The sequence below is a fragment of the Brachycentrus maculatus genome, unplaced genomic scaffold, assembly GCF_059751285.1.
Source record: "Brachycentrus maculatus isolate JH-2025_06_01 unplaced genomic scaffold, ASM5975128v1 h1tg000589l, whole genome shotgun sequence".
Lineage (NCBI taxonomy): Eukaryota > Metazoa > Arthropoda > Insecta > Trichoptera > Brachycentridae > Brachycentrus > Brachycentrus maculatus.
The window spans coordinates 1,624,656-1,650,544 of record NW_028281329.1 but is presented as its reverse complement, the minus strand read 5'-3'; the positions used below and the strand labels follow the sequence as shown (position 1 = coordinate 1,650,544).

Here is a 25,889-nt window from a genome sequence, read left to right as displayed (position 1 = left end):
TTAAAAAATATGTTTATTATTAATCAACATGCATAGTAACAAATATGAATATACATATTTCACATACATATTTCTTGAAAGTATCAGATGGTTTATTTCCAGTGAAAACTTATTTCACCACATTTCGTACCAACACAACACGCTTTAAATTTTAATTGTCCATTCAATTTAACCATCCTTGTCAACTGTGTTGAAATTTCTCGCTCCTATTTGAATATGCAAATGCTTGTTTAAAATTCGCAATTAGTATTATGATTGGTCATTGTTCTGCGAAATTCCCAAAATGACATTCAGGATGGGAAAGTTTTTATCAAGGGCCATCCAGTGTCTTTAAATTTTGTCAACTTTCTCTCAATTGTATTGAAAACAATTATTGTGACAGTCCACCATTGTTCCTTGTTTACTTGCGCTAATATTTTGTTTTTTATAATATGCCATTGTACAGATCAGATATCAAATGATTGAGTAGAAATCAATCGAGGTATTGCAGTATCGGTTTCGTAAGTGAAACTCAATTATACTCATTGGTTTTATTGTACTGCGATATACGATACAAAATAGGTGAAGGTAACTGTCTGAGTGATAAGTATGTACATCAATTTGAATCGTGGGTCAGCTGATAGAGTGGCAGTGTAAAACAAAAGACCTCTAGATTGATAATAAACTCAAATCGTGATAACTGCAAACATTTTCACGATTATTTGAAGATTTTTTTTTACTTGGTAAATTCCACAATTTCTATAAATCTATTGATACACGTATTTCAATGCATTTTGCTCCGTGAACGGAGTTTGAGATAGGCATTACCACAAAGTGACTGCTGATTCAATTAATATTTTTGTTGAATGTTTTTCGCAGATACTTTGTGGCACATTTTATAAACTTTATAAAATAAAACAACTTTGTTTTAACCATTTTTTATCGGTACACTTTATCCAACCAGTTTTGACAAGAACCTTGTCATCATCAGGGTTTATGTACTAAAATCTAAAACATTGAAATACTCTTAATTACCTTTCCCTTACCAAAAACTTCCACGCACTCCGTACACCATATGAAAATATGATTTAAAAAACTCCTTAATGTTGTTTTTATTGTGCAATGCGTAGCGAATACGTCAACTCTGAATGACAACTTGTGAACTGTAATTTTAAAATATATTTTTTGGTTATCAGGACTATTCAGCACGCGAATGGGTGAAACAGGGAGCGCCCAAAGAGAAGTTAATGATCGGAATGCCTACATATGGACGCTCATTCAATTTGGTCAACACCACGCAATTCGATATTGGAGCAGCCGCATCTGGTGGAGGTAAAAATATACATTTATTTTTCTAATTAAATTACATTAATTTTTTCTATCCACGTTTTCGTTATCTCTATTGTAAACACAAATTCAATCTGTTTTTTTGTTATAAATGTACTAATGAGATATACTCGTCCGTCTTTATATTTTATTTACATGTTGTTACAGATAAGTATTGCAACGAAGCTAATAAAATATAACTAAAATAATAAAATAAAAATACTCAGTAATAATTTTAAATAGAGGTTCCCAACCTTTGGGTCCATTGCCGTTTATGTATTATTACTGATTTAGGTGAACGTGTGTCAAATTAAAATATTTACTTATCTATCGTGTGCTTTTTGAAAACGCCATCTATAGACAAAAGTAAAAAGTAACGTTCCATTGCTTGTTTTGGATAGGTTACCTGTTGTTTTGGATATGGTTTTACCTTTTTTTTAAATATTTCTTATCTACCTAACCTTTTCAATTTCAAACAAGCATTTATTAACCTTTATATTTTCCTCATTATTTTTTAGAAAAAGTTGTGATTTTAGACTTTTTTAAATGCGAAGTATGTTTAATAAATATCGTTAATCTTCGGTTTTTTTTTCGATTATTCCATAATTCATTTTTATAATCGAATGAAAAAAATACCTAAATTTATTTTAGTCTGATGTACAAAATTAAAAAAATAATAATAAATTATGTTTTTTTACTATTTCTTTTCTTTAGGTACCTTTTTTTTCACTATTTCTTAAAATCTACTGTTTTACATGTTTCGATGAATTCCGCATCATTTTCAAACACCGTATAAACACAGTAGATTTTAAGAAATAGTGGTATTTACTAAGTAAAACATTAATTAACAATGGATAGATTTTACCGCAAAGTGATTGCCGAATTAATTAATTCTTTATTTTTATTAGAAGTTCTTATAAATCAGGGTTCGATTTATGTAAAATTATTTTGAAGACATTAAATTCTGAAAATCGAAAAACAAAAGATTATTAAAAATATATAGAATAATTTCTTTATGAATGTATTGCTGTAGCCTTAATTTACCATTTTATTGAACTTGTAATTAATTTAAATTTAATTTTTTCTCAGGTACCCCGGGAAAATATACGAATGAGGCTGGATTCATGTCCTACTATGAAGTGTGCGATTTCCTCCATGGAGACAACACAACCCTTGTTTGGGATAACGAGCAACAGGTTCCATTCGCGTACAGAGATGACCAGTGGGTTGGCTTTGATGATGAAAGGAGTCTTAAGACTAAAGTAAGTACAGATGAACCTATTTGTAGTAATTTTTAATTTATTACATACCTATGCATGATAATGATACTCTATTACGTGCATTACTCTATTAAGTGGAGAAAACTTCTACAAAACAATTAATAAGAAAAAACATTATTTTTTAAAGAATCAACTTAAAATATGAAAAATTAACTCAGTTTAAATTTTTTATTTTTTTTTAAATCGTATCAAAATGCAACAAAAAAATAACAGAATTACAACTAAATAAAAAGCCATATTTATTAAAATCAACAATTAATATGAATAAAAATATAATACTCGCCTTTTTCACCAACTGTAGGAAGTTACAATAAATAATACTCACCTATCTAAGTGTGTGCTTTTTAATAACGCCATCTATCGACTAAAGAAAAATGTATTATGTATGAATTTCTACAACCACTTTTTGCGTCATGTGATGATTATTGGTGTTGTTCTTAGAAAACGTAAATTCTTAACAGATATTCTTAGGTATAAAATAATGAATGTATTGTGTTTAGTGGAAGCATTCAAGGCTCACGTCAAAAATTTGTCTTCTTAAAAAAACGTGCTTACAAAATTAATGAAATCAATAAATCACCACATCCTACTCTCATCCAATTAAAATCTTCACTTTTCCAACCTGTAAATCATTCTCCAAATCGTTTTAAACGCAACCCGAATCGTTATACTTATTTGAAGAATTTTTCTTTGCCAAAAAGTAGAAATTTTGAAAGAAAAACATTATTTCTTCTCTTTCTCCCTACATTTGTTTTGTAAAAACACTATAATTTACCTGATTTCCAATTTTGACTAGTATTTGATGAAAAAATACGTCCTACATTCTGAAAATGTCACACAGACAATACCTTTCTAAAAATTGTTTTATTCATTTCTAGATGGCCTGGCTGAAGGAGGAAGGGTTCGGAGGCATCATGATCTGGTCCATAGACATGGACGACTTCCGAGGGCAGTGCGGAACTGGAAAGTACCCTCTCATCAGCGCCATGAGACAGGAACTTGAGGGATACAAAGTGAAATTGGAATTCGACGGACCTTTCGAGAACTACAATCCTAGTGGACAGTACACCACTAAAGATCGTGAGTACAAAAACACCCTTATTAAAACATATACCGATTAAATTAAACTAAATTCAGAGCATAAAAGTACTGATTCAATATGCCGACTTTATGAATACCTACTAATATTCAAAATTGAAATAAGTTCAGGGGCTCTTGCGTGTATTCGTTTTTTATGATTAATTATCTCTGTGACTTCGTTAATCCTGAATTTCAGTTTTGTAAAACCTAAAATTTAAAAAAGTTTAAGAGCTTTTTCGTGTATTTTATCATTTCTTATCTCTAAAATCAAAATTATTCCAAAATAAACAAGAATTTATTTTTTATTTCATTCCTAAAGAATTTCTTATTTAATCTTCCGATTGTTGCTGTGTTGATTTCTTTATTTGTTATATGAAGGTTGCATATTTCAAGTATTGGATCTAGGATCTAATATACATATTTGTTAAGATATATGGCAGGTACATTCAGGAAAAGGAAATTATGGAGGAATAGTGTAAGAATTAGTTTTAATTGAGACGAAGAAAATGAGAATATCAGAAATATCTTAATCACTCAAGATTGCATATCATATATATACTCATATAACTTTTGAAAAAAGGAAAACAATTTCTAAGAGGTATACGAGTACCTTTAATTCCTTTTTTTGGTCCAACAATTTCTCATCTCTTTCAGCCAATGAGGTGACCTGCGACGAAGAAGACGGCCACATCTCCTACCACAAGGACAAGGCCGACTGCACCATGTACTACATGTGCGAGGGAGAGAGGAAGCACCACATGCCGTGCCCCTCTAACCTCGTCTTCAACCCTAACGAGAACGTCTGCGACTGGCCGGAGAACGTGGAGGGATGCATGCAACACACCCAGGCACCCCCGGCCAAGAGAAGATAGGCGTCATGATTAATTTTAAACAAAAAACATACACTATTTAATTTTATTTAATTACTTCAGCTTGGAAATCTTGCTGGTAACCAATGAGATCATTTTCTATAACGTCAAGAAAAAAATAAGTATTCTTTTTTACAAAGTGACAGCTATTTCGCCCGGTACTTAAAATATTTCATCAAAATAAATACATGTTTATTTACAATATATTTTTTTATATGAAGAAAATGTTTATTTTAAGTTTTTTTTAAAAAATATTTATCTTTGTATTTATGTACGTATGTAAATGAATAGGTACCTCGTACAAAGGAATGAAAGTTATTGATTATAACAATAAAAATTGAATTTATATCACACGTACACCTTTGTAATCACAAATGTAAGAATATTTATTATCTTGTTCAAAATTGTCTAAGAAATATATTTATCAATCAACTCGAGAGCCTCAACAAAAATTATCAAATTTATTATTTTTTTTTCAAAATTGAGAGATAATAATTAAAGACGATCATTCATAGTTTCAATTCAATTCATTATTAAATTTCTGAAAAATTCTCGTCTTTTCAATTTAATTTTATCTAAACGAAAACCATTAGGCACAATTTTACTAAATCGTTTCTATATGTTTAAGCATACGTACATAAATTCATTTATAAATGTAATGTTAATTTCATTACCACTTTCTGTATTATAAATTGGAACAAAAAATGTATTATCTTAACTGCCTTTTTGATTTTTAAACATATGAAAATGTATATTTAATTGTGAAAAGTATTGCAAAGGCATTTAAAATATATTGGTATTTAAGTGAGGCTAAGAGTACATTTTAACTAAGAATTTTAAGATGCTATCATTTTTACAAATATTAAATAAAATAATAATTTGAGATTAAATAATAATAAAACAAATATTTTTCATGGCATCATATCAACTTACGTATTTTAGATTTGTAGATAGTCAAGCTAACCTTATAAATACTGCCAATAATAAACTTCTGATTACATCATTACATGAATCTCAACTTTTTCAACAATAGTGATCACAATTTTTACGAATAAATATATGATTTTTAAAATGTTTAGTAAATCAAAATTTTTAAATTCGATTACTGGATTGAACCTCCTAGTAATTGTTATTAAGATTTTAATAAAGAACCCCGTGATTTTCCACATTTTTGAATTCTTAAATAAAAATTACATTTTTACTAAGTTGTCATTGATATTTTTCTTTAATTCGACTTTTTTTCATGTATCTTAAGAATGAAAATGATTTTTAAAAATTAATTCGTTAAAACCGCCATTTGCACAATAATGCTCTCTAAGGCTACTACATGTAAGTATTATTTTTATATGTTTGTGAAATAAACTTATACATGCCTATAAGATTTTTCCAGTTTGTGATATTATATTTGTATATTCTGGTTTATTGAAAAGAAAATAAATGCAACTTTAAATACAGGAAAAAATCAGTAAACTTCATTCCTTCTTTGCACTCTTTCTTAATTAATACGACAGAAATTAATCTTTAAGTATAAAAATCATTCCCTCAAAAAAATTTTTTTCTAAAATTAATGTTTTCCCTAAATTTCATATATTGATAAGATATAATAAGGATTACAATGTTGCGTTTTAATATTATGTAAATGTAGGAACTGTACATACTTTAGCGAGTAAATAAATATAATATTATGAAATGCGTTTTCTTCATTTACTTTATAACATATTTTACTATAATTTATAATCCCAAGTATGTGAAAAGTGTTATCTTGACAGCAAGATGACCAGCTCTACCCTCTAGATGCTTGGATATAGGAGTAGACTGTATTTGAAGAGATTCAGATGATGTTAAGTGAGGGACATCAAGGAACTTCTTTATGGGTAAGGAAATGAAAATGTTTTGTTTTCTAGTTTAAGGCCACGGTCACGATAAAAGTTGCAACCGTCAAAACGGTAACGCTTCCTTTTATTTCTTGAATGTTTTCCGCAGATACTTTGTGGCACATTTTATAATATCCTTATAAAATATAAATAAATAATTAACTTTGTTTTCACCACTTTTTTGCTGAGATGCTTAGACATATAGGATTTTTATGGAGTGTGTGGAAGATTTTGGTGAGAGTATTTTAATGTTTTCAATGTTTTTGATTTAAAATAAACCCTGATGATGACAAAGTATTGTCGAAACTGGTAGGTTAAATTGTATTAATAAAATTTAAAATGAAAAGTGGTGAAAACAAAGTTAATTAATTTTACTAAGCTTCCTTTTATGTTTACATGGAGTGATTACGATATTCGTAATCCGTGTATACGATGGAGAAGAGCAGTAGATGGCAACGTTCTCAATCGACCCTCTTGATCAAAGATGAGCGTTTTTATTCTGCAGCTTTCTGTTTGACAGTTGTATCGTGACAGAAACCTCAGGTCTAAAAAATGCGAGATAAAAAGTTATTAAAAAAATATATAGAATTTTTTTAAATATGTAAATGTGAACACAATTGTGTACTTACTTACGAGTATATGCAATAACATGTGAAAAACAGTAAAATAAATATTTTTTACTGATTTATGGCCTTCTTTCTTTGTGAGCTTAGCCGATAAAATACGAGTGTCTCGCATTCGAACAAAGCGCGTAGCAGTAGTATGTTGACCGATAAGTGGAATCAAGTCTACCAGTTGGACTTATCCGCCATCGTCCCGTTTTTTATTCATTTTCACAGAAATATATTGGAGGCAGTGGGATAGGTTGTACCGTTACTTCACATATCGCATGTGCCCATTCAATGTTTATTCAAACCGGCACTAAATAAACAGAAATTACGATCATGACCGCTTCCTACTATTAACGACTCACTTTTAAGAAGTACTCACTTATTTTATCCTAGTATCTACACCAATCACAATTATTTTATCATACCACCTTATTTCCTTAAGATTTTTTATTATTCCATTCGCTTCTTCTTTTTTCTCCCTTACTTACATCCTGCGAAGAAATAATTTGAATAATCAAGTAGTGACAATTTTAATTTGAGATCTAGTTGAAAGTAGCTAAATAAAACGTAAATTTATTATAACTACTTATGTACTACTAATATTATATATTGTATATCGTAATGTACCTGTACATACTTCGACTATAAGCAGTATAGTTGTAAAATATATTATGGTTATAAAATCTTCCACTAAATATAAGCTTCATAAATCTATTAATTTTCAATATGTATTTGTAAAATAGAAAATATTATCACTTGAAACGAATTACATCTTTATATTTTGTTAAAAAAAAAGCATTGATAAAATATTAACAGTGATAGTAAGTAAAGCAAATAGAACCCTGAAAGGATAATTTGTCCGATCTCAATCCAGAATTATAGGAAGTTAATGACACAACACCGTATATAAACGTGGGCTCATTAACCCATATTTTATATGTGTAAGATCTAATAATAATTGGATAATAGAGGTGGATAGATAGATTTGAAATAGATCGTATCATTCAGCCATGTATAATGTTTAACAAAGAAATTGACTGAAATATAAGTAACTTACAAAAATATTAATAAACAATATTATTCACTGTGCCCACGGCATATGAAACTCCAGTGAGAACATTTTTTGTGTAAAAATCGTAAATATTTGTAAGTTAAAAATTTAAGAATGAAATATAAATATATGAAAGTACAATTTATACATTCGTCTTAAAATGTTGCCTCTCAAAAATACTACTTGGGTGGACCATATCATTCTTGCAGATGACACAGTCATCTGCAAAAATGATTTGGTCTACCCAGGACAAATTTTATATTTTTTTTATTATTTATTTATTTCAAAACATATTACATACATTTGTCATATATACATATAATATTCCCAATGAGTAATTTATATTTCTCATTTTGGGACATGGGATTAAGGTTAACAAGACTGGAACACAAATAATAAAGTAACAAAAAAGATTTTTAAATAACCAAAACTAATACTAATACATGGCCAAATATAAAAACAATAAACAGGTTTATTAAATAGGCATAAGAAGCATGTTTAAAAGAAATAAATGCGAAAACCATAAGGTAAGAAGCATATTTAAAATGAACAAACGAGAAAATATAAAAAATGAGAAAATATAACAAATGAGACAATATAAAAAAAAATAAGGTTTTAACAAACTAAATAAGAAAATATGAGGAATCACTACATATATATCTTTCCATAAAGTACCTTCTCAGATCGTTGATTTTGGATCCCCAATAATAAAATTTAAAATGATGGAGTACATTTACTTACTTGTGCAAACAAATAACAATAAATAAATCTCGCTTATAATGTTTTGAGGGTAATTGTAATGTATGAAATTAACATTTTTATCTAGGATAAAGTCATATTCAATATCTATATGACGATTTAACCAAAAACTACTTCATTGAGAAAATTGTATTGACTTCTTGACTTTGAAATATCAAGTATCAAATAGTTATCTTCCTACTTTGTATGAGTTCTAAGATGCATGTCTGTTAGAGAATCCATAACTTCTTGGTATATTTAGGTCAGATATACCAGAAAACCAGTATTTAAGTACTCAATCTGTGCTCGAAGTATCCGTTTGCTCGGGGTGTAAGTGATATTATCGACGACCGGTGAAAGACGGCCTGTGGGTAACAAATTTGCTGTGCGGTCACACGGTCAGAAGATATTTATCAAATATCAATTATTATCGATATTTATCAAATATTAATATTTATTTTATTTTATTTTTTTATAAAAATGCAATTTTACAATAATTTTTCAGGTATTCTAAATTAAAGCATAGTGGTTTTAAAACCTTTAAACTCTTACAAGATACTAAACATGGTACATAACACATCTTTTTCTTCTAACGTATGACTCGTTGCCTGATTGTAGCTGAGATATTGACAAACTATAAACCAAAATATGAGGCATCTACTGAGATAACATCTTTACCTGAAAAATAATTCTTCTTTTACTTCAAAAAATAATGTTTTTTTTTAATATTCATTTATTTATTGTTCTATCTGAACTTATATTATCTAATTATAAACATTGACGTAATATATAATACTTAGCTCTTTAAAATGCAAATATTTAAATATTTAATATCTAAATTTGTGATATTCTATTTATTACATCTCGTTAATATATTTATTGATATAAATGAGTGGAATAAAGAGATGTGTGATTTTTTTGTTTTATTTTATTGGTACGCTAATGACAATATGCGAAAATATAAAAATAAGCATACATATATGTAGGTACCTACATACATTTTGCGGTTATTTCTGAGGTCTTATTACGAGTATATTGGATGAAAAAAAATTAATAATCACTTTCAAATAGCATCAGCAAGTATGAGAAAGGTTTATAACAATAAAACATAGCGTTTAGACAGCTCAACTATTGGCGAATATGAACGTTTCAGTGTTAATATAATACATCGCGGAAAAAATCACTTTAATATAATATGTGTATAAAATATTTTTTAATCGATTATAATGGTATGTTTTTATCATATCATTTTTCTGTTTTTTTTTCTTAATTATTGATCTCATGATTATTTTTATTCTATTTTTTTTAAAGGGAATATTATAATTGGGACGCTTGGACTTCGAGAATATATTTTTTTTAAATTCATAAGACAATTTATTTTTAAATCCCATAGATGCCATGAAATAATAAATTTGTTTGTTAAAACCGGATATTAAAGTTAGGGACTTTTTTACAAAAAAAAATATTTTCTAAAAGTTAAATTCCGATCTGAAGAGGATCTAATAGTTTGAAAGGCGGAAGGAAAAACATCAGATGAAAATGAAGATTAGAGCAATAGGAATGTGAAACTGACTAAATTATAGCTTTTCTTAGATATACATACACATGGTTAAGAATAGGTAAAGATCGAGAAAAATGATAACCTAACGTCCATAAGTCTGGAGATTTACGCCCAAGAAAATTATCCGTTGATGATTCTACAAATATCATTTCAGGGATAAGAATTATGTAAGCGATGGTTAATCAAGTAACAATATATGATTATTTTAGAGGTCTTGTTAGATATTATTTTGTTACATTAGTTTTCATGTTCTTGCGGTCTAAACAATATTTGGCCATCACGACCAAGATGAGTTTTTGTTATTGCTAGCTTTCAGATGCAATAATTCTACCGTTAGTTGACTAATTATTCTGGCTACCTAATGTACATGTAAGTCATTATTTCTTACAATGCGGTCAAATCATTGAAATAGCCAATAATGTTTTTTAAGTGAACATTATCTAATATAGAAAATAATCGTGGACAACTTAAAACATCTTATGTATTATTGAATCGTGAAGATAATATATATATATGTATTTATATATTGCATGATTGTCGAAGAGCATAAGAAAAATGAAGCTTAAAAAATATTGTTACAGATTGCATATTTCTATTTCAGATTTAATAAGCGGCAATAATGGTAGTAACTTCAAAAACAAATAAACATAACCTCAGATGCATGAGGAGAGCGACTACATGTGTATGTTAACGTATCAAAATGAGCTAATTTCACTTTTAGAGTAATTGTGTTTTTTACTGACGAACTACATTGTTACAATTCTTGAAAAAATCATATTATACGTTATATATAATAAGAAAATCAATGTCGATGTTCTTTCTTGAAACTTACTTTTGCGAACACAAAAAACAAATTTTTCTGCAATTCAACATTTCTGATCATGGGCAATTGTGATATGAGGGCGCATATATGCTTCATACATAATGCGTATACGTTTTTTAGGTATGTTACATGAAATTTACTTGACTCCTATCCGCACCTACTGGTGCTTGTCTAGGTTTGCGTGTGTGTATGTGTGAGTGTGTGTGTGTGCACGTTTGTGTGTGTCTTTGTGTGTGGATGTGTGACATCATTAACACCAAACCAATTCATAATACGAGTATTACAAAATTACCAATTGCCATCCCGGGACTTGAACTCGGGACATTCGGATATCCGCCAGCTGCTACTTGATATGTGTCACATATTATGTATCACAAATATGTGGGTCAATTCACCGGATTAAATTTCCGTATTAAGAGCAACGAATTTGTATCTATCGGTAGGAAGCTGAGATGATTTATGGTAGTGCTCCTGTTACATGTTACAGAGTGCACCGCTCCCCATATGTGTGATGCATAATACATGCTGTATCTTCAAGAGCGATGCAACTCCAGTGGACTAATGGGACTTGTCAATTTAATACTTACTTTGTACTTAAACAACTACATAAAAAACTTTTTTATCTTTTTAGTATCCTTATCATCATCCAATGGTCCGTAGAATGCTACAAAGATGCAGTGTTTACTTGATACTTACATGTGCCATTTATTATTCTTATAACCTTTATCTATACCCAATGCTGCATAAGGCACTGCATCGTATAAAAGCAGTATTGTATTGGTCTTTAAATACACGGTGGAAATGTGATTAGCGTTCCTCTTCAAGTACCAGTCCAGGATCATATTAAATCAATAAAAGACTGAAAATCAATAATTTAGCATGGTGGCCTAGCGCGTTAACCACTACACTATAGGACACCACTATGTATCATTTAAACGAGGTGATCAGTCTTGTGTTCCAGGTATCTCAATTAAGGGATATATTACAATACAATAATTGGTAAAAGAAAAAAAAATTGTGTTTATGACAATGTCTTTTTTACAAATATATTATTCTTTTTTCAATGTCGCGCTAATGTATTAATGGAGACCGAAAATAAAAATTTTCTTTGCAAACTTTTGAAATTGTGTTTCATAGTTCTACGGACACTTGTCTCATAATGTATAAATAATTAAGTATGTCTCAAGTTGACCGTCGTAATAAAAAAGGGATATTAAAATAATAATAAATAATTAAAAAAATAAAACCATTTATTCAATATGCACTGGATTTTCTTCGGCCACGGCACTCGGTCAAGCTAATGAATAAAAAGTGATGATCTTCGGTTTACTATAACCAACGCACTACTATAATACCCATTCAGTAAAAAGTATATTCATTTATAGAAAATATTTCAAATATCGTGAAAACCAGTGCTCCTTTTTATTTGTGGTTTTAGTTTCCTTTCTCAATTGAAACCTTACGTTGCGAAGGAATTCCACAGCACAAATAAGCAAGCGTCCAAATGCGTAGTCAAGTGTATTTGAAAGTAAAAAAGGTATTTTACGAAATATATGTTTGATAAGCATACAGTAGTAAGAAATTGTGCTTTTTTACTTGGAGTGCTTATTTAACCTGGCATTTTCTGTATTTTGTTGTTTTTGTTTTAAACGCGGCAGTAGAACAGACCGTTGTGTGGAATCTCTGTATGACTGACCGACATTTGCAAGTTCAGTGTAATAATGGATCAAGACACTTTAAAAATGTACCAGCTGTATATTGATGACCTTACGGCCGGCGATGTTCTGTTATCCGGATTGTTGATTGGAAATTGTAATTGTAACAAATGCCCATGGCTATTGATATCGATATTGATGATATTTTATATTATTTCCTGCGGCATTCTATATTAAACTTAAACAAATCCAACACATTTTATTTTTAAACTCACCTAAATAGTACTTGAAGCTTTATATTTCTCCCCCCTCTCCAAACGCTTATTGTACAAGAAAACCTTATTTTATATTTATTTCAAATAATTTATAGCCACGAGCCACGCGTTGCCATGGCTCAGTCTGGTAGAATAAAAAGGAAAGAAAAGTTATTTTCACACATTTTTAATATGCTTGATTTCACAACACTTATGAATATACAATGTTTTACCAGTTGTCAAGAATCACGCTGCTCACCATGAGCAATTTTAAGTTTTTAGTGCGTTGTTACATTCAACAGAAGGTGGTCCCATTTTAGTTAAAAAAAAAACTGTCGCTGGTTCATGAAAACACGCTCATATTCAAATGCAACGTTATGTTAAAATTTCAAAAGAATTATTGAATGACTCTTTAATAGAAAATCTTGCATGACCTAACATTTTCGGTTTTATTTATGGTATATAAATTAACCGTAAGCAGAAATTAATCCGCAATTTCGTGAATTTGTATTTTTTTTCGCAATCAAAAAAATCTTTACAGGCCTTAATAATATATTGTCAAAAAATTATATTGTAAATGTTACAACTATCGGTACTCTAGATTGGAAAAGATTTATAAATGTACCATCAAATATCGAGTTTTATTTTTCAGTAGCACCATAAAACGACCGTGACTAATAATTACAAGAAAAATTCAAATGATTTTTTTTTTTTTTTTTTTACTTAACTTTTTATTACGAATTTTTCGCGACGTACTAAAACTATTGACATTGAGTTGATCTTCAATAATATGTTCATGTTAACTTTGTAACATACTGATTTGTCATAAGTGTCATAAACGCTAAGTAAATAACTAATTGAGTACAACCTGTTTCGATTCGTTACGAATTAAGATGCTTAAAATATCATTAAAAACATTCATAAGTCGTTAACTCCTACTTCATGCCAACACACTCAAGAATATTCGGAAAATAATTACTTCAGAAAACTAATTGCCACTCATTCTGAAGAAAAATTAGTTTGCTTTTTTAAATTTGTTTATACGAGTACTCTTATACTTAGGTGAATAGGCACACGTTTTTTCCTAGTAACACGTTCATGTTAAAAACAAACTTATGCATTCAATAAAAAAGTGTTAATGTAAAATCATTAAATATATTTTTTTAATACTGAGAACAGAGTGATTGGTGTACTGAAATCAGTTATAGCAAATAAAAACCTATCAGCGAAAGCTAAACTAGTAGTACACAACGGAGTCCTGCTTCCAACCTTTACGCATGGTGTTGGCAAAAGAATAATAAAAGCAGACTGGATGCAGTCAAAATGCGATCCCTCAGACGAATGTGCGGCAAAACGATGTTTGATAGATATGGTGATATAAAAAAGAATGCAAGACTGAGATAAGCACTATCGATAAAACTATGAAAGGTGTGTTGGGATGGTTTGGACATGTGGAACGCATGAGTGAGGAAAGAACGAAAAAAATTATGAGGCGAATTCGGTAAATTAATGGATATTAACAGAAATTATGCTCCATCCTTGGGTAAAGTTAGTGTTATTTGTCTATTACCTTTTTAAAATCAAGTTATCTACAAAAACATCAATTGAGTAGTGAATTCTTGAGTTTTTTTGACAATTTAAAACAGATTTGCCTTGAAGATTTGTTGATAAATTCACAAAATATTACGGTAATAATAAAATTTCGATTTGTAAAAACATAAATAATGAAAATGATTTATGTTATGGACCACTAATATCACTAATGATCTAAAATATCGGTATCAGGTTTAAAACAAACCAAAAACGGTTTTCCTTAATTATTATAACATTTACGTAACAAAGGTTCAAAAATAATAGAATTGAAGCCAGAATTAAATTGATTTTTTCGTAACCCGGAATAACAGCTAATGACTTCACTTTTTTTGCATTACGAAACAGATCTTGTTATTTTTTTATTTAGATCTTAGTCTTAGGCAAACAAATTACTTTAATTAAACGTAGTCTACTTCAGTCACAATAAGGATACTTAAAAAAAAAACTTTTATTGATTCATTTTTATCAATTTCTTTTGGTAACATTCATTACAAAAAAATGTGCAGTGTATCTTTTTCTTTTCATTACTATTTTTTTTTTAAATCTGCATAATGTACAGATGAACTTTACACTGAAAAAAAAACGAATTGATATGCATATCTTCATATTATAATTAAATATATTTGATTGATGTACATAATATTGTATTTAATTAACTTGACATTTTTTTACTAAAAATAGAAAGAAAATAAATTAAAATATCTCATGGTTGAATTAAATATTTTTGTATAAAGATTCGAAATTACATAACACACTGTCAAATGGATTATTTTAAATAAATAAGAAGAAAAAAAATCGATGAATCGAGTTCTTGAAATAATTTGGATATAATCTAACATACGTAGTAAAAGTATAAGCTTTATAACTTAATTAGCTAGTTAACTTATTTATGAAGTGATAAGGCAAGCTTTTTATTACGCTTGCCTCATCCCACAGATGTCTCTAGTGAAGTCTATTGAATTCAATGACTGTGTTTCGAGTTTTATCTATATATATATATATATATATATATATATATATATATATATATATATATATATATATATATATATATATATATATATATATATATATATATATATATATATATATATATATATATATATATATATATATATATATATATATATATATATATATATATATATATATATATATATATATATATATATATATATATATATATATATATATATATATATATATATATATATATATATATATATATATATATATATATATATATATATATATATATATATATATATATATATATATATATATAAATATATATATATATATATGTATAAATATTTATATATATATATATATATATATATATATATATATATATATATATATATATATATATATATATATATATATATATATATATATATATATATATATATATGTATGTATAAATATATATATATTATATATATATATATATATATATATATATATATATATATATATATACATATATATATAAATATATATATATATATATATATATACATATATTTATATATATATATACATATATATATATATATATATATATATATATATATATATATATATATATATATATATATATATATATATATATATATATATATATATATATATATATATATATATATATATATATATATATATATATATATATACAGTGGGTGGCCAAATTATTAGGGACACTTGTACTTTTTTGTAATTTTCAAGTTTAAATGAATTTTTTGGTCAAATTAATTAGTTATTGTATAATATGTATTTTTGTTGCTGGTATCATAGTTATTGTTTTGAAGATGTATCAATACTGTGAAACATCAAAAAAGTAAGTTTTTTTCATTTGGATGTTGATTAGTGAAAAATGATATTGGTGTGAGCTCAGTTAATATTTTATAAAACCATTTTTGTGTAAGTTTTTTGAGTTCAAGACCATAAAAACGTAAGCGTTGTTTAATAATTTATTAGTTTTGCTAATTCAATAAGTTAATTTCAATTAATTTTTAAATAAAATTCAATTTAGTTTGAACTGAACCATAATATTCTCAATTTAAGTATGGGCAAGTCTTCAAACATATCTCCGAGAAAATGTAGGGAAGTTATAACCTAACTACTTCATTCCACATATTTCCAGAGAGAAATAGCAGCACTTACAGATGTTTCGAAGTCAGGAGTCCATCGGATATAAAGAAAAATTGATAAAAACCTGCGTCTAAAATCAGCCCGCGTCGGAAAAAAAGGCAGAAAAAGCATCACAACTCCGCGTGGTGCCCATAAAATCAGGGACATCTATTTCCAAAATCGTAAAAAGTCTGTTGATTGTCTAATTATTGTTGATTTCTGTTGATAAACGATGAAGGAATCAACGTATCCCAAAGGACAGTTCAGAGACGGTTAGTTGAAGTAAATCTAATGGGTCGACGTCCAACCAAAAAACTACGCCTGACTGAGGCATGAAGAAAAAACGACTCCTATGGGCCAAAGAACACCGGAATGTAACTCTTTCGGATTGGAATCGAATATTTATGGCTTGTATTCGTATAATAAATTAAGAAGATAAAAAACATATGTATTTTTGCAATTATGGTAATACATTACAGGTCTGCTTCTTGGACGAGTCAACATTTAAATTTTTGGTGGGAAAAACTTCAATTTTCCGACGTGGCCCAGGAGAAAAATTCCACCCAGACTGCCTTGTGGCGATGGTTAAAAACACCCTGTTAGCATAATGTTGTGGTCCGTAATCTCATTTAAGGGTATGGGATGCCTCTTTATCATGGAAGGGACCATGAGGCAAGACCAGTACCAGCGAGTACTGAAAAGTCGACTCCAGCCGAGGCTCAAGAATGGTTCCCTGGCGGTGAAGAGTATGTGTTAATGCATGACTCGGTATTGTGTCATAAAGCCAAGAGTATTCTCACATTCCTGGCTGAAAAAAAACCTCTGTGTTTTGCCTAACCCGGGGAATTAGCTGGATATGAACCCCATTGAAAACCTTTGGGATCCAACGAAACGTGAGATTGCTAAAGAAGTCATCACCACCAAGCGGAAAATGATGGAAACTCTTATCAGAGTATGGCATAATAACCCTAATCTCTGGCACAATGCAAAAATCTACATTAAAAAGTATGCCCTGACGTTTGGAGGTTGTAATCGCAGCAAAGGGTGTTAATACTAAAAATTAAGATTTTTTCGAAATTGTTGAGTAATCACTTTTTATGATAAAAATAAATTGGTATTATTAAATCCATGATTATATTGTTTCTAAATTCTAAATAAAGCACCCCAACCAAAAAAAAAATATTCAAAAAACCAAATTATTTGCTCATTAAATTCATTTAATAATGAAAATTACAGGAAATTCGAAGTGTCCCTAATAATATGGCCACCCACTGTATATATATTTATATATATATATATATATATATATATATATATATATATATATATATATATATATATATATATATATATCTAGAAATTCCAAGAATTTGAATAGCGTGGTTGTCAGTCATGGCTAAAATTAGTGAATTTTACACGTGTGTTAAGTGATCATTTAAACCAGCCTGTGACAGTCGTAAGCCTTGTTAATGCCCAAACTTCCATATTTTTTTTTATCATTGTTAAGATGTCAAAAAATAATGCAAAATATTTCATTATAGACTGAACGGTAAATAATTTAGTGTAAATAAAATTATGACTCAAATTTATCCCAATATACTCAGACTGCCAAATTTTCTTCTAAAATAACTTTAATGTTTAAGTTGAGACATTCAAAATTATAATAATACATTTGTTATTTGACCCATTTAAACAAGACGTTACTTTTAGGAAGCCATCTGACTTTATATCAATTTGTGTTCGCCATATGTTACTTATTTACAAAAAAACTTAATTTTTGACCTTACATGCATGCAGTTATGTATAATTAAATATTGCTACAGTTTACACTGCTGGAAGTTACCGTATAATAAATTAACATGATAATTTAATGGATGTAACTTTATTTTCTTACTGTTTCAAAATATTGATTGCTTAATTTCTTATTTGTAACCATTGCATGAGGTTTCTATTAATTCGATGTTATAAAAGTTCAAAAGTGCACTATCTATGTATAGATTTAAATTAACGAATGAATAATTCTGATAATTATTTTGTATTTGTTGTATTTATTCAACATTAAAGCCTGAATTGATTTTAGACCAATCGAATTTTATTTGAAGTAATTACTCCATCATCAAGATAATACTGAAATAGAAAATTAAGCAAAATACAAATACAAAATATTTATTTTTAATTAATGTAAATTGTTATATTATTTTTTGATTTCTCATCATTATTGACAACCACACTACTCAAATTCTTGGAAGTTCTAAATAAGTATGTGAACCAACTTTGAAACATTATTCTTGAATCACTAGAACACTAGAGAAAAAAATAAGATGCCAAAAAAAATTAAAATAACTCCTTTAATTGGAGATAATCCAGATTCTCTAAACAAGTATTTGGACACACTCAAAATGTTGTACATGTATATTGTATCTGTGTATATTTACAATCATCTCCATCCTTACTATTGAACCTGCAGACTAGCCTCTGAAATAAAAATTCTAAGGGTTGTTCCTTAGGAAAGTATATTATTTCAATTATACATAGCAATATGTATACTCTTCATTCGTGAGAGCCAGGAAGACGAAGGAATGAAGTTGAAAGGGAAACATATGACATGAATATGAAGGTAAATGCGATATTTTCACCTAGAATGGCAATTCTTTTCTATAGGTATTCGTAGGTGGATTAAACACATAATAATACGGATGATTAAAATATAATGTCAAAAAACGGAAAGTGTTCTTTTCTGAGAAGAGCAAAACTATTATTCGTATTAATTAACAATTACGTCAGACTTTCTTTTTTTTGCCTTGTATAATAATATCAAATGGCGTGGAAATTTGTAGATAGTAAATTTTTCATCAAATTTACTTCAAGTTTTTGCTACCCATGAAATGTCAATAAACATATGTTAGTAAATATGTATAATACAATGTGTAGTTGTTAAAATACGTATTTTTGAATAATTACTAGTGATGTTATTGTTATGAAGGAGTCTTGTCTTTTATTAATTAATTAGTTAAATTGACGTAGTTGTATTACTTATATACAGTTTACTTCTACTGTGATCATTGTTATAACAAGTGCAAATAATTTTAAATATAAAACTGTAAAATCAAAGATCTTTTTAATCATAGTGCATTCACTTCCAATGAAAAAACGTTTAATTATCGTTTATACATACATAGTAGCAATGCATATATACATAGCTTATATTACAACAATACTTAATTAATTCGATTTGCATACAACCTCATAATAGTTTTTATCTATTTTTTATGATTCCCTTGAAAATTTCCCCAAATGTGGGTCAGTTATCAATAAAAATGAAACTTTTTCTCAATGGTTAACAATGCCCAATCGAAATCGTTCAAATTATCAATTAACAATGTTATCGCGGCTGAGATGACCTCCGCAACGCAAACAGAGTAAACATCCTAAAGATGCACTCGAGACTAAACCATGTGTGACCATTTCTTATCTTAGACGTTGTGAGCAATATTATGTCGCTCCATAAAAAAATATAAACTTACTAACCGCCAAGAATACAGTAATTTGAAAATGATAGTACACTTTTCTGAAAGTGCCATTCATCTTTCCAGTTCAGTTTTTCTTCCTCAGAACTGAGCTCAACTTCTTGAATACAGGTGCTGAAGTATGGTATTGCATTTTGTTGTCCAGTGTTCGTTTTGTATTGGCGTGGACTCGACGCGCGGTCAACGAACAAACCCGATTGAAAACCATCTCGATCTCTTTAAGCGAAAATGATAAAAAAGAAATCAATTTTTGAAAGGTTTTTACCACGTTTATATATTTTTTAAATAAAACTTTTTAATCAAATGTTTGCAATAAAACATATTTTTTTCGTTATTTTAAAAGACTGAATCATAAACGTAGTTTTAGAACATCATTTTGTGTTTTGTGTTTATTTAAAATGTGCTCCAGAAAATTTGTGGATTAAATTCGGGTATGATTTGTTTTATTTATTTTGTATACTTTTATTTATATAAATATTTGTGGATAGATTTAGTTTTTGGTTTTTGGAAAAGCGATAAAAAGAGGGTGGCTGAAAAAGCTAGGGGGAAGAAGAAGAAAATCCATGAAATAATTTTTCATATTTCTCCCGAGTGTATATACCTACTACTACTAATTTTCCTGATATTACGTTATTTTCTATGGACCATTTCCACTCGGTAGGAATATCGAAATTTATTTACTCTAATATATATAAAAAAGTTCTTTATTTAATTATAAAAATCTGAAATTTTTATCATTTTCATAACATTGCTTACCAAAATAAAGCAAGTCAGTAAGTTGTTACATACTTCATTACGAATTTGAATCTAGCAGTAAGTGGCGATGTTTTTAAAATCATTGTATCTAGAGGTGTAAGTTCAAAACATATCAACAGGGCATTTTATATTTGAAAACGACACGAATTTTTCTTTTTCGTTGTAATTTAAATCATATCCCCTATTTTAACGAGAATTACATCACTTGTCTTTTAACCGATTATTTTTTGTAATTGATGGATTTTTTCAAAGTAATTTATTGCTTTATGAAATAAAACGTTTACATTTTTTATTGATGCTGGTAACGTTCTGCGTTTTTCATAATTTTGTTCTCCAGACGCTGTTAATTTAGCGACATTAAATTTTTATATATATATTTAGTAATAAATGTAACCCTGAAGAGGGCAACAGGTTGTTGCCGAAACTAGTTGGTTAAATAAAAATGTGAGTGGATCAGAACACAAAGTACTTTTATTTCTCGAAATAATATATCAATATGATCCACAAAGTTAATGCTTTCAATATTCAAAACATTAAATTTATTCATAAATACGCATACAGTTTTTCCAAGAAAATCGTTTTATAATCCGCCTTTATCTACCTTGAAACCGAGGTAGTTAGGGCGTTTGGCTACGTGCTTTAGGCTCTGGGCTCGATTCTCTGGCCCCTTGGGAACTATTAAAAAAAAACCGAGCGCAGAACTAATCACCTTGCCTCATAAATAAAGGACGAGTTGACGCTTTGCCAGATGACCTGCTGAAATCATATAAAAACTTATGCAGCATTTTTTTAAACGTTTATTTGTTAAATTTATAAATACAAATACGGTATACATTAATTTAAATATTTATAAACAAAATAAACATATTTTTTGCAAAAACCAAACAAGCCACCTTATGTGTCTTGTTGGTGGAGTTCTTTTACATGCGTTTCTATTGTTTCAACCTAATACACACAAAAAGTACAACATTAACTATTTATATATTACATTATGGCGATATTAAATAATCTCTAAATAAAAAACATTTTAATGTAGGGGGGACTGAACTTTAAATAACGGATTTTTTTCAAGGAATGGAAGATCTTCCTTTTTTATTGCTAACCAAGGATCAATCATGATGTTATCAATAATAATAAATCTTATTTCGCACTACCGAGTAACCGGATTCGAGTACTAAAATATTATAAAACTGCACTAATAAAATTATATACAGAGATAAAAATGAACGTTAATGCCGACTAACTTCGAGTTGAAGAATTTAAATGAACGTTTTTATAATCTCTGTTTCTACAATATCGATTAGTGATGGTGTCTCAAATCTTTGTTTAGAAATTATTAGTGTGTGTGGAGAATCGATTTGAAAGTTATGTGATATGCTAATGCAATGGGTACTAGATATCTATGGGAAAATAATGTTAAAATCGTGCACTCTTTTATTAAGCAACTTCATTACCTAGTCCATTAAATATTTTAGATAATTGATATGATTTAATACAATCAAATAATTAGTTAACTATGGTAATGGTCAGTACACTTGGCTACCGTTCTGGAGGTCCCGGGTTCGATTTCCATGGGGGTCAAATAAGTGTAAGTGATTTTTTCACTCTAATATTTATTCAATATTACCCTGGACTGGTACCTGAAGTGGAGGGCTGATCACCTTATCTTCATGTCTAACAATAAAAATAACACTGCGTTTATATGATGCAGTGCCCTATACAGCATTGGGTGCGGATAAGGGTTCGAATGGAAAAGGTTAAAACAAATTATTAGAAAAACATCATTTTTATTCGATACTTGTCTAGTTTTTTTTAGGTTACACCTTATTGTTGTTAGTTCACATTTATCCCATTCTTCGCAAAAAACCCTCTGGTATATTCAAGATGTCAAATCTATACATTGAAATAAGTTATGATTTTTAGTTTCAATTTTTTTCTACAGTATTTATCTAAATATCCTTAGAATAATATAATGTAGAACAAATTAATGAGAATAGAATAGTAAAATAAATATAAAGGGCGAAAATAGTTGGATACTCAAGAAATAAAGACCTAGAAAAACATAAATCATATTTTTCAAATACTTAAAACAAGCCATGTCACAAATTAGAATACTCGGCCGGTATAAATGATACAAAGACAGAGTTGTGTTGTATTTTCGACACTCCCCTACCCCTAAAGAAAAGCGGTGAGACGATTGGTTACTTTATTTTAAAAATAAATATATACGAGTACAATATTTATTAAATTGACAATAATTCCTTAAAATTTCGACGCCTGTATAATATATTTTTAAACAATAAACTACTGCAGTTAATTCACTTTTTTATCTTTGAGTTTCTTGAACTAGTATCTCTCATCTCCGTAGAAACACAAACCATTTCTCACTTTGATTTATTTATGATATCATTGTTCGAGCGAATCTATGAGCATCATTTTCTTAGATTAGAGCGTAGAAAGAGATTTGAATTATGAGAAATCTTTTCTTTTGTGATGCATTAACTCTGTTGCTAAAATTAGATAATATTTATTTACACGTTTATTCATAGCGCCTAGAGTACCAGTATTTATCCATTGGGTTCCCATTAAATATCAAAATTCTTCTTCTTCTTTTTCTTCTCGTACGTATCTAAAAGTGCATAGGACACCATATCACATTGATGCTTTGTTAAGTTCATCGTTATTTACGTGAAGACATAATGATCGACTCTTATACTTCAGGTAATATGCAATAAATATGAGATTGAGATTTTTACTTTATTTATTATAACCCCTCTGCAAATCGAACCTAGGACCTCCAGTGTGTAAAAGGATATACATGGCACTGCACTATATAAAAAATTCATTGCCAAACTATAAGTTGGTAATTACATTTAAAATTAATTGATTAAATTGATTAACAGTATTACAACTATAAGTTATAATAACGTTATTTATTAGAGATTAATAAATACTTTATTATTAGATGAATAAGTGTGTCGAGAGTTTATTAAATTAAAGTGTATATTCGTAAAAAACAACTAATTTTATAGGTAGTGTATCGTAGTGTTAATTAATATTAATAACTATAATATATTTCTTTGGATACCAGTTTTAATGCAGTAAAATAGAAGAAGAGTGTATAATTTTAAGCTGCTTACTTAAATTATACAGCAAAAAAGCGTATTTTTATCCGAAGAATATCACATTATCTTCTCTAAACAACTTTCAGAAACCAACATAACCTCATTTGTTTTTCATTAAATACATTTGTACAATATGTTTTTTACAAATACATATAAGTATATATAAATTTATGTATTAGATATAATTGAATATATAACATTTTGAGTGTGTCCAAATACTTGTTCACAAAATCTGGATTATCTCTAATTACAGGAGTTATTTTCTTATTATTTTTTGACATCTCATCAAAAATGAAGAAGAATATGGAAGTCTGGGTATTTACGGGGGTGACGATCGTCATAGGCTGGTTTAAGTGATCACTTTACACACGTGTAACATTTACCAATTCTACCCATTATTGACAACAACACTTCTCAAATTCTTGAACGTTCTACATATATATATGAGCCAATTTCGAAACATTGTTCTTGAATCACTAGAACTTCACTAGAAAGAACTGCACGGGGTCGTCAGCCCCGTAAATGCCCAGACTTCCATATTCTTCTTCATCTTTGATGAGATGTCAAAAAATAATATAAATGAATATACTCTTCAATATAAATTATTCTGTAGCATAAAAAGATATTCAGGCTTAAATATAGGAGAGATCACCAATGCATATAGGGTCAAATCACCATGTTCCATCCTTTTTTTCTTGGCTGCTGGTTTCTTGAAAACCCTTTCCAAGGTTTTTTTTTTCTTTCTTTTCTTCAACACTTGCCAGAAATAATGGGCAAGGGTGTCATTGTAGAGATCGTTGATCCTGTTGGCATAAGCTGAGTTTGGATAGTGAGTGTTGGTCAGGATATCCTTGAAGGCAGTAGTTAAGATTGGTTGATTTGATTGGTCCTCTTCGTTGTCAGATGAAGCTTCATCATTTTGCTGGACCAAAAGTGCTTGGAGCAGAGGATAACAAAATATTTGTATTCATGTGAGTGCATTTTCTGAGTGCGACCTTGGAGTGTTCAAGAGCTATTAATAATAATAATGTAACACTATTAAATAAAATAAACAAAACGTAAAATGCAGATTGCAGAGATCGTTGTTCCTGTTAGCCTGAGCTGAGTTTGGATAATGAGTTCGGTAAACTCCTGAACTTCTCCCCATTTGGTCAGGATATCCTTGAAGGCAGTAGATAAGATTGGTTGATTTGATTGCTCTTCTTCGTTGTCAGATGAACCTTCCTTTTAAGATTCATCATTGTGCTGGACTTAAGTTATTGGAACAGAGAATAACGAAAGATGCGCATTCATGCGAGTGCATTTTCTAAGACCCTACGACCTTTGAGTGTTAAAACGTTGTTATAAAAATAATGTGACACTCTTAAATAATAAAAATAAAATGCACAACATTTTGAGTATGTACGACACAGTTCGTTGTGTGAAGCGAGGTTCGTTGTATGAGTCGCACACTGGACCAACAGTATTTTTTAATCAAGTAATAAATATAAACTCATAGCTAGTTTGTGAATTGAAATTGATACATAAACATTTCAGTTGAGACAATTCTTTTACATTCTCTAAACCGCTTTGAATTAAAATAAAATGTGCGTTAATCAAGTATTTTATTTTAGCTTGTTACCGTTTGAAACTAAATAAGTTATTAATCTTAACT

The 25,889-nt window shown here is 28.8% G+C and overlaps 1 protein-coding gene across 1 annotated transcript in view; it reads left to right on the top strand.

Moving 5' to 3' along the window:
- Positions 1-4,688, top strand: part of Cht7 (chitinase 7) — a 130,342-nt gene extending 125,654 nt beyond the window's left edge. The window contains exons 16-19 of the mRNA XM_088273549.1: positions 1,176-1,311; positions 2,395-2,567; positions 3,464-3,665; positions 4,320-4,688. Of these exons, the coding sequence (XP_088129675.1) occupies positions 1,176-1,311; positions 2,395-2,567; positions 3,464-3,665; positions 4,320-4,537 (729 nt within the window). The 3' untranslated portion in view covers positions 4,538-4,688. The remainder of the gene's footprint in view (positions 1-1,175; positions 1,312-2,394; positions 2,568-3,463; positions 3,666-4,319) is intronic.
- Positions 4,689-25,889: the final 21,201 nt, after the last annotated feature.